The following is an 11,295-nucleotide window of genomic DNA, read 5'->3' as shown; positions in this document are numbered from 1 at the left end:
AGAGAAGGACCATCTCAAGGCAACTGGGGATGGGCAATAAACGCAGTCCTTGCCCACGATGCCCACATCCCGAGACTGAATTTTAAAAAAGTTCGGTTGTACTATTCACCTTTATGGCAAAGGCTGGCTAAACCTTGTTGTTCAACAGTTTGTACCTCTGCCATATATATATATACACGCACATCTCTACCGCCTCCCCCTCCACCCAACCCCAGAAAATTCCCCTTTCCAGATCTCCTCAAACCTTGTGTCATTGCCAAGCCTGATTGATGAGTGGACAATATGTTCCCAAGCTTCTGCCAATGCAGCTCTGAAATTTCCTGATTTTGTTCGCCCCCTACATGCGGAAGCATTTAGTTTCTTCTGGGTGCATTTCAAAACGACGTGACTGAAATCAAGAATTCGACATGTGTTGGGTCAAGGGACGAGAGGAAGGGAAAAAAAATTACAGGGACGCGGGGGATGCCAGAATTGAACAAGCTCAATGGTTCCAATAAAGCCACCAATTCCCATCGCCAATTCTCTGTGTGTAAATATGGATTTGAGTCTTGAGACTAATAAAAGCTTACCCTCAGCAAGACTCCATTCAGATTGCTGTTTTTATTAACACCAAGTTCTCAATCCCAGGTGCATTTACAAGCAATGAAAGTCCACATTGAGAGTGCCAGGAACATTTTGAATTTGCCTTGAAAATCTGCAGGGAAGTTTTTCTCAAGTCACAATGTGTTAGTGAGATCATAAATTTAAATCTGTTGGAGCACTGTTTATAATTTCATTGGAAACAGTGACAAGGGGAAAGTTCCCCATCGTGATGTTTCAATAACTGGAAGTGAAAATTACTTAAAAGAGTGCCATCACTATAAGTGACTTCAGCTGACTGTAGATAAAGTGAGCAGGAGACATGGGCTAACTGGTTACTTCTTCCAGCAAGGCCTCGATTTTACAAGTCTCATCCTCTTCCATCTTCCACCTCCGTAAACTTGAGCTCATCCAAAACTCTGCTGCTCGTATACCAAGTCCCGTTCACCCATCACCCCTGTGCTCACTAACCTACATTGGCTTCCGGTCTGGCAACGCCACAGATTTAAAATTCTCATCCTCATGTTCAAATCCCTCCATGGCCTCGTCCCTCCCGATCTCTGTAACCTCCTCCAGTCCTACGACCCTCCGAGATTTCTGCGTTCCTCCAATTCTGGCCTCATCCACTCCCTTCGTCCCACCATTGGCTGTCGTGCCTTTAGCTGCCTGGACCCTAAGCTCTGGAATTCCCTCCCCAAACCTCTCCGTCTCTCTACCTTTCTCTTCTCCTTTAAGATGCTCCTTAAAACCTACCTCTTTGACCAAGCTTTTGGTCACTTGTCCTAATATCTCCTTATGTGGCTCGGTTTCAAATTTTTGTCTGAGTATACTCCTGTGAAGCATCGTGGGATGTTTTACTGCGTTAAAGGCGCTATATAAATGCAATTTGTTGTGCTTCAGTTAGGTTTGTTTAATGGAGAGGAATAAGATGTGGCATTAGTACTAATTCATGGAGAACACAGTGACTCTCTCAGTCAGACTCCCAACTAATGGATGGAACGCTTGTTTACTAAACAAACTGTCAAGTTCGCTTTGATTTAATTGGTATGGTCACATTTTAATGCCCAATAAAAACTAGTACATCAGACCATTCCATATTCCCAAAGTGCCCAAAGTCAATCAAAATGGTGGTAGCCATTTAATGAAAGTGTTTGCATTAATGCTTCCCCTGTTTTTAGTATGAAACATGCTTTTTATTACAGAAACACGCACAGTACTCAAGCATATGTAAATAACGGAATTCCCCAGACACTTTACCAATTAAGCTTTTATCAAAATATTTCCTGGATTCCCACTGGCCCTGCTAATAAGGAGAGATACAGTCAGTTCTGAGGATGGGGTGGGAGAAAGGGGAAATTATTTAGTTAGTTTATATACAATGGGATTTCAGAAGCCCGGCTTTCTATTAAAGGAACAAGAGGTATACGTGTAAAAACTATCAACCTGATTAAAAGGCAGGTGCCTTGCTTTGGGAAACCTGCAACTGGGACTGAATGCTTTGTAGAGTCGATGCAGGAAGCTACACCATTATCTCAGAGCCTAATCGCAGGGCTGTTTGATCTCTTCATTTCAGGACTAAAATCAACAGTCAGAGTAGGAGGATTGGAACCTTTATTTCTGTTAGATTCTGGAATGCTTAGGATTAGAAAAAACAAATTCACTCAAGGTTATGAAGCTTTACTGTGGCTCCTTGGGAGAGTCTGTGACTCACAGCTCTCATTGCCACACTCAATACATGTAGAGATCTCTGGCTATAATAATCCCTTTGTTCCTTTTTTTTTGGCAGAAAATATCTCCTTGCTCTCTTAAAATGGGGCACTGTCCTGCATTGAGTTGCTGGGGTGCAACTTGTCGCCTACTCGGATACCAGTCGTCTTGTCCTTCAGATGCGCGTGTTCCCTATTCATTCTGCTTCTCTGGGTTTTTTTTCTTCAGGGGAATCCTCTTCCACCTCTTTAAATATAACGTTTACTTTCTCCCTCGGAGATTTACTGGTTTCTCCCTGCAAGACACGGGCAGTGGATTAGAGAAAGCCATTTTGGATCGCAAAGAAAATGTCAGACTTCAGGCCTTTCTTTCAACTCCTTCTATTTCCAGATACTCCTCTCCCTGCTGCACATTCTGTCCATCGCTCAGGGGACAGGAAAGTGACTTGTGAACTGGCTTTTGCCGACGGTATTCTGAAACCAGCCACCAGGAGACGCAACAGAGAAGCCTGAGCTGACCCTCCCTGACCTTTGCTCAGTTCCCTCCCACAGCAGCACAGCCAAAATTGAGAACTTGGGACTAGGGGGAGGCGCAGACACCAACCTATGTCTGACCACTCCATGGCAACGGAGCTGGGACTTTAACAGCTGCTTATTTTCATCGCAAAATTGGACAGAAGAAGCCATCTACAATCGGCCAGCTGTTTTTGAAGGCGATTTTCACACTTGATCCCCTCAGATAGAAACGGTTGCCTTGGCAGACTGTTGTTTCACACATGGTTGATCTGAGTTCATGAATGAAATGATTCTAAGGTGACAAAGTCTACGCTCTTGCTCTGGGGACAGGGGAGAGAATCAGAGGACAGGTGTATGTCCTGGGGATAGGGGGGAGAAGCAGAGGCCAGGTATATGTCCTGGGGATAGGGGGGAGAAGCAGAGGCCAGGTATATGTCCTGGAGACAGGGGGGAGAAGCAGAGGACAGGTATATGTCCTGGGGATAGGGGGGAGAAGCAGAGGACAGGTATATGTCCTGGAGACAGGGGGGAGAAGCAGAGGCCAGGTATATGTCCTGGGGACAGGGGGTGAGAAGCAGAGGCCAGGTATATGTCCTGGGGACAGGGGGTGAGAAGCAGAGGACAGGTATATGTCCTGGAGACAGGGGGGAGAAGCAGAAGCCAGGTATATGTCCTGGGGACAGGGGGTGAGAAGCAGAGGCCAGGTGCATATCCTGGGGACAGGGGGGAGAAGCAGAGGACAGGTGCATATCCTGGGGACAGGGGGGAGAAGCAGAGGACAGGTATATGTCCTGGGGATAGGGGGGAGAAGCAGAGGCCAGGTGCATATCCTGGGGACAGGGGGGAGAAGCAGAGGCCAGGTGCATATCCTGGGGACAGGGGGGAGAAGCAGAGGACAGGTATATGTCCTGGGGACAGGGGGGAGAAGCAGAGGCCAGGTATATGTCCTGGGGAAAGGTTCTAAATAAAATATTCAGAACCATAAAAGCTTACAGCACAGAAGGAGGCCATTCAGCCCATCGTCTCGGTGTTAGCTCGTTGTTAAAGCAATCCAAAATTAAATTCACTGCCCTGCTCTCTCCATAGCCCTGTATATTCCTCTGCTTCAAATGTTTATCTATTTTTCCCTTAAAAGATGCAATGGTCTCTGTCTCAACCATACAGTTGGAGTATTTATCCACTAAAAGAAAAAAAAAACTTGCATTTATACAAAGCTTTTCACGACCTCAGGATGTCCCAAAGTGCTTTACAGCCAATGAAGCACTTTGAAGTGTAGTCACTGTTGTAATGTAGGAATCGTAGCAGCCAATTTGCGCACAGCAAGATCCCACAAACAGCAATGAAATAAATGACCAGATAATCTGTTTCAGTGATGTTTATTGAGGTAGCAGTGTTGGTCAGCAAACTGGAAGAACTCCCCTGCTCTTCTTCAAATGGTGCTGTGGGATCTTTTACATCTACCTGAGAGGGTAGATGGGGCTTTGGTTTAAGTTCTCCTCCAATACACCAGTACTCCCTCAGTACTCCACTGAAGCGTCAGCTACATTAAATCTCAAGGCTCTGGAGTTGGGGCTTAAACCCACGACCTTCTGAATCAGCAGTGAGAGTGCTACCACTGAGCCAAGCTGACGGTTGTGAGAAGTGGGTAATTACTGTATTGGCCCATGATAATAGTTTGTATAGGACAGAAAACAGCACAAACAACACATTAATCCCACAGTACAACAGTGACTACACTTCCAAAATACTTCATTGACTGTAAAGCGCTTTGGGATATCCTGAGGTCATGAAAAGCACTATAGAAATACAAATCTTTCTTTCTTTATTCATTCCTCCTGACCCCATTCAATTCACCTTTGAGTCTCTGTCTGCAAACTTTTGGAACATGTTGGCATAAATCTTTTTGTTCCTCTCGTGGTGCTCCTTCATCCTGTTCTGGCACAGGACAATTTGAGTCTTTGCGGCCTTGTTTTCAGGGTTGACCTGAAGCACCTTCTGGAAGTCTGCCTTTGCCAGATCAAACTCATTAACACAGAGCCTTGCCTCACCGCGTCTGTACAGTGCTTTCTCATTGGCTCTGTCAATCTCTAATGCCTGCGAGTAAAAAAGAAATGAAGGTTGAGTATTTATACCCTTACTGTAAATTAGCTGTATATTAACGGCATTTATTGAAAGTCATTTAATTCCAAAACTGATTGTATCTCATGAAGGCATTAAATAAGAAATTGTAAAAAAAAGGTCTAAAATACATTACCAACAGCCAAACAATTTAATTCCCTCAATAATTCTTAGGACTCTATTCTGCCCAGGTCTGTCCAAGACTTGAATACTGCTCCCATGTCTGGGAGAGACTCTTTCAGCATCTCTCTCACACTCCTGAGCAGGATACAAGACAAAGCTTGTTGTTTGGCGATCCCTTCCTCACCTTTAATTTCTAACTACACTCTCCATCCCCACCATCTCCTACTCTAAATCATCCTTTCCCCAGAGTTTCAAACTGTGGAACCTCTCACCTTCCCTTGCTCCTGCTATCTCCAGGCTTTGAAAGCCTAACCACCATTTTTTGATTTGCCTTATCGTCCCTCTTTGCAATCTTGGTGCTGTTCTGCGCTATCGGCTGTCTTACTTTGATCTAGGCCATGTTTTGTATCTGACTCTAGCGCAGGCTGATCAAGGGCTTCAGGTGACAGGCTAAAGGCAGCAGGAAAGGGAATGAGTAGGAGTTCAGGGGTCAGATCTGTAATAATGGTTTGAGTAGGAGTTCAGAGGTCAGAACTGTAATAATGGCCTGAGTAGGAATTCAAAGGTCAGACTTGTAACAATGGTCTGAGTAGGAGTTCAGAGGTCAGAACTGTAATAATAGTCTGAATAGGAGTTCAGAGGTCAGAACTGTAATAATGGTCTGAGTAGGAGTTCAGAGGTTGGAAGTGTAATAATGGTCTGAGTAGGAGTTCAGAGGTCAGAACTGTAATAATGGCCTGAGTAGGAATTCAAAGGTCAGACTTGTAACAATGGTCTGAGTAGGAGTTCAGAGGTCAGAACTGTAATAATAGTCTGAATAGGAGTTCAGAGGTCAGAACTGTAATAATGGTCTGAGTAGGAGTTCAGAGGTTGGAAGTGTAATAATGGTCTGAGTAGGAGTTCAGAGATCAGAACTGTAATAATGGTCTGAGTAGGAGTTCAGAGGTCAGACCTGTAATAATGGTTAGTGCAAACTATGTCGGTGAAGGGCGTTTGGGTTGCTTGAAGTAACTGTTCTGAATAACTTGTATCCTGAATCCTTATTCACTACATGGGCCTTGGCCTTTCTCCTAGGTCTCTCAGAAGCTGCTGCAGTCCAGGCTTACGCCTGACTGAACAGATCATGGACACCTGGGCGCACAGACGAGCTGTAACAGCAACAAAGCTCCTTGTAACCAAGGTACCAGGGAAACTAAAGTCAACTGAAACGGAACAGCAGCCTGAATGTTCTCGAGTGTTTCCATAATCTGCCGCGAGCTTTGTTTAAATAAATACAGCTGCAGATTCCCACTCTTAAATTATAATCACATCCAAAAACACAGCGGAGTTCAGCCGTCCAGTACTCATATTTATTCATAAGGTTGAAGCAGAGTAGGTCGCCCAGCTTGTCTATGGTTCCTCATTCAGGACCTAGACGATAAGCATCTCTCAGTATCAAATTCGATCTAATGTTTATCCACTCAGTTGGCAAGGTTTTCCGAACTTCCTCCTTTGTCACACGAGATGGATATTTTTTGAGAATACTCTTATAAATAATTGGAACCACGTCAATCTCTACAGGGCTCCAACAGTCACAGTGCCCCTGATTAGAGCAGTTAGCACTGATATCTACCCACTGTTTCCTGTTATCTTTTATGATTTATCCAAATTACGACATTATCTTTTGATCCCATGAACTTTTGCTTCAGCCACATGTTCCTTGTGAGGAACCTTATCAATTGCTCATTGAGGATCAATATTGTCGTCAACCAATTCTATCACAAGGAGTTCCAAATCATTTCTTCTTTCTATTTTTAAGTCCGCATTTTCTCACAGCTCGTTCAAACTGCAACCTTGAATCAATATCACCAGAACTGATCCAACTCAATACGTTTCTAACTTTTTGGGCTGAGCCCCATCAAACTGTTCTTAGCTTTTGGTGCCCTCTAACTAACGGCACCACTGGCAAAGCTGCAAAACAAGTCTCTCCCTCTCTTTCCACTGCACTTATTTCTCTTTTTCTCCTCCTCTACTTCTGCGTGTCTTTCTCCTCATCTTTCTCTCTCCTTCATTTCTCACTCCCTTATTCTCCTCCGCCACCTCATGCTTTCGTGTTCTCCCCTATCAGGTCTCATTGAAAAGAAAGAAGAAAGATTATGCATTTATATAACACCTTTCACGACCTCAGGACGTCCCAAAGCACTGTACAGCCAATGAAGTACTTTTAAAGTGTTGCCAATGTGGTAATGTAGGGAAAAGTGGCAGCTAATTTGTGCACAGCAAGATCCCACAGACAGCATTGAGATAAATGGCCAGATCATCTGTTTTAGTGATGTTTGGCGAGGGATAAATATTGGCCAGGACAATGGAGAGAATTCCCCTGGTCTTCTCCCAATAGTGCCATGGGATCTTTTATGTCTACCTGAGAGGGCAGACATAGCCTCGGTTTAACATCTCATCCAAAAGACAGCACTTCCGACAGTGCATCTGTCTATCTGACCATCATTTTCCAATCCTCCCTGGCTACAGGCACAGTGCCGGAGGATTGGAGGACTGCTAACGTTGTACCATAGTTTAAAAAGGGAGAAAGAGATAGACAGTGTAATTATAGGCCAGTCAGTCTAACCTCGGTGATGAGCAAATTATTAGAACCGATTCTGAGGGACAACATAAATAGTCATTTAGAAAGGCATGGGTTAATCAAGGACAGTCAGCATGGATTTGTTAAGGGAATGTCGTGTCTGACTAACTTGATTGAATTTTTTGAGCAGGTTACAAGGAGAGTCGATGAGGGTAACGTGTTTGATGTGGTCTACATGGATTTTAGCAAGGCTTTTGACAAGGTCCCACATGGTAGACTGGTCAAAAAAGTAAAAGTCCATGAGATCCAAGGGAAAGTGGCAAGTTGGATCCAAAATTGGATCAGTGGCAGGAAGCAAAGGGTAATGGTTGATGGGTATTTTTGCAACTGGAAGGCTGTTTCCAGTGGGGTCCCACAGGGCTCAGTACTAGGCCCCTTGCTTTTTGTGGTATATATTAATCATTTGGACTTGAATGTGGGGGGCTTGATCAAGAAGTTTGTAGATGATACAAAAATTAGCCATGTGATTGATAGTGAGGAGGAAAGCTGTAAACTGCAGGAAGATATCAATGGACTGGTCAGGTGGGCAGAAAAGTGGCAAATGGAATTCAATCCAGAGAAGTGTGAGGTAATGCATTTGGGGAGGGCAAACAAGGCAAGGGAGTACACAATAAATGGGAGGATACTGAGAGGTGTAGAGGAACAAAGGGACCTTGGAGTGCATGTCCACAGATCCCTGAAGGTAGCAGGACAGGTAAATAAGGTGGTTAAAAAGGCATACGGGATACTTTCCTTTATTAGCCGAGGCATAGAATATAAGAGCAGGGAGGTTATGCTAGAACTGTACAAAACATTGGTTAGGCCACAGCTTGAGTACTGCGCACAGTTCTGGTCACCTCATTACAGGAAAGGTGTGATTGCACTAGAGAGGGTCCAGAGGAGATTTACAAGGATGTTGCCAGGACTGGAGAATTTTAGCTATGAGAAAAGATTGGATAGGCTGGGGTTGTTTTCTTTGGAACAAAGGAGGCTGAGGGGAGATTTAATTGAGGTGTATAAAATTATGACGGGACTAGATAGAGTGGATAGGAAGGACCTATTTCCCTTAGCAGAGGGGTCAGTGACCAGGGGGCTTAGATCTAAAGTAATTGGTAGAAGGATTAGAGGGGAGCTGAGGAGAATTTTTTTCACCCAGAGGGTGGTGGGGGTCTGGAACACACTGCCTGAAAGGGTGGTAGAGGCAGAAACCCTCAACTCATTTCAAAAGTACTTGGATGTGCACTTGAAGTGCCGTAACCTACAGGGCTACGGACCAAGTGCTGGAGAGTGGGATTAAGCTGAATAGCTCTTTTTGGCCAGCACGGGCATGATGGGCCAAACGGCCTCCTTCTGTGCCGTAACTCACCTAAGGAAGGATATACTTGCCTTCGTGCAATGAAGTTCACTAGTTTGATTCCTGGGATGAGAGTGTTGTCCTATGAGGACAGATTGAGTAGAATGGGCCTATACTCTCTGGAGTTTAGAACACTGAGAGGTGATCTCATTGAAACGTATAAAATTCTTAAAGAGCTTGACAGGGTAGATCTGAGAGGCTGTTTCCCCTGGCTGGAGAGTCTAGAACTAGTCTCAGGAAAAGGGGTCAGCCATTTAGAACCAAGATGAGGAAAAATTTCTTCACACAGAGGGTTGTGAATCTTTGAAATTCTTTACCCCAGAGGACTGTCGATGCTCAGTCATTGAGTATATTCAAGATTGAGATCGATGGAAATTTGGACACTAAGATAGGGCGGGAAAGTGGAGTTGAGGTAAAAGTTCAGCCATGATCTGATTGAATGACGGAGCAGGCTCAAGGGGTCATATGGCCACTCCTGCTCCTATTTCTTACGTTCTACCCACTAAGCCAAGGCTGACAAGCGGTCAGTCAATCAGGCTAGCAAGAATGGGAGCACTGGGGGTGAGTGGGTGGATGAATAGGTTGGTTGCAATGCACTCATGGCCAGGAATGAGAAAAGGATACAAGCTGGGACACACTTGGGGCACTCAGAGGATGGCACTTGGGGCGGGCAGGCAAGCAGGTGGGTAAGAGACCACAAATGATCAGCTGTGCCAAGAAACACTTGGGGCAGGCCAGCTCCCGCCAGCTGGGAGGCATTTGGGGCAGAAAGGATGGATGGGCTCGGAGGTGCTGAGGGTAGACGGGCTTGGAATCACCTGAGATGAGAAGGTGTATCAGAAGCCATTTGGGTGAGTGGGCAAGGTATCTTCTCAACATGCCCTCTCTGCCTGGAGTCCTTTACATTCTGGCTTACAACAACTCACCCAGAAAAAACCCCACCCCTTTTGGATAGATATTATCCCCATCATATCCCTCAATCCCTTCTCTCTTCAAAAACACATCCAGCTGCTCTATTGAATCCATATCATCAGGTTGAATGTCCTTTCCTAGTGAGGTATTCCACAATTTGGTTACTCGTTGTCTGTCTGACTAATTGTTTAACCCATGTCCCTGGTATTTGAACTCCACCAGTGCCAGTGATTGTCAGAAGATGGTGGGTGTGCTCCCTGGAACTGTGTGATTTGTACTGGCGATGGGCGAGGTTCACTGTAAACCAGCGCGTCCTCTCTAAATTACCCCAACTGGGCTACTTCAACACATTTAACCCCGAGTTTATACTCACATTCTCCGTCTGATAAACATTCCAGTTTCCTTTAATGTTTCTCGCCTCCCAGATTTCTCCAATGTATCCTCCTCATAGAAAGGTTACCGCGCTGAAGGAGGCCATTCGGCCATTGAGTCTGTGCCAGCTCAATGCAAGAGCAATCCAGCTAGTCCCACTCCCCCACACTATCCCCGTAGTCCTGCAAATTATTTCCTTTCAAGTACTTATCCAGTTCCCTTTTGAAAGCCACAATTGAATCTGCCTCCACCACCCCTCGGGCAGTGCATTCCAGATCCTAACCACTCGCTGGGTAAAAAATGTTTTCCTCATGTCACCTTTGGTTCTTTTGCCAATCACCTTAAATCTATGTTCTGGTTCTTAATCCTTCTGCCAATGGGAACAGTTTCTCTCTATCTACTCTGTCTCGACCCTTCATGATTTTGAATACCTCTATCAAATCTCCTCGCAACCTTCTCTGTTCCAAGGAGAACAACCCCAGATTCTCCAGTCTATCCATGTAACTAAAGTCCCACATCCTTGGAACCATTCTAGTAAATCTCTTCTGCACCCTCTCTAAGGCCTTCACATCTTTCCTAAAGTGCGGTGCCCAGAACTGGACACAATACTCCAGCTGTGGCCGAACCAGTGATTTATAAAGGTTCATCATGACTTCCATACTTTTGTACTCTATGCCTCTATTTATAAAGCCTAGGATCCCGTATGCTTTTTTAACCACTTTCTCAACCTGCCCTGCCACTTTCAACGATTTGTGTATATATACCCCCAGATCTCTGTATTAATTGTGCCCTCTAAATTATATTGCCTCTCCTCTTTCTTCCTACTGAAATGTACCACTTCACATTTTTCTGCGTTAAATTTCATCTGTCACGTGTCCGCCCATTCCACCAGACTGTCTATATCCTCTTGAAGTCTATCACTATCCTCCTCACTGTTTACTACACTTCCAAGTTTTGTGTCATCTGCAAACTTGGAAATTGTGCCCTGTACACCCAAGTCATATGTTAAGAAAAGC

General features: G+C 44.8%; 1 protein-coding gene across 1 annotated transcript in view; it reads right to left on the bottom strand.

The window, feature by feature from the left end:
* Positions 1-2,173: 2,173 nt before the first annotated feature.
* Positions 2,174-11,295, bottom strand: part of LOC137344369 (peptidyl-prolyl cis-trans isomerase FKBP5-like) — a 149,294-nt gene continuing 140,172 nt past the window's right edge. Inside the window, exons 9-10 of the mRNA XM_068007265.1 lie at positions 4,656-4,895; positions 2,174-2,581 (exon numbers count right to left, since the gene is read on the bottom strand). Of these exons, the coding sequence (XP_067863366.1) occupies positions 2,483-2,581; positions 4,656-4,895 (339 nt within the window). The 3' untranslated portion in view covers positions 2,174-2,482. The remainder of the gene's footprint in view (positions 2,582-4,655; positions 4,896-11,295) is intronic.

This window comes from Heptranchias perlo, chromosome 27 (assembly GCF_035084215.1).
Source record: "Heptranchias perlo isolate sHepPer1 chromosome 27, sHepPer1.hap1, whole genome shotgun sequence".
NCBI classification, from domain to species: Eukaryota; Metazoa; Chordata; class Chondrichthyes; order Hexanchiformes; family Hexanchidae; genus Heptranchias; species Heptranchias perlo.
The sequence above is the reverse complement of the archived record's forward strand: the minus strand, read 5'-3'. Positions and strand labels throughout refer to the sequence as shown.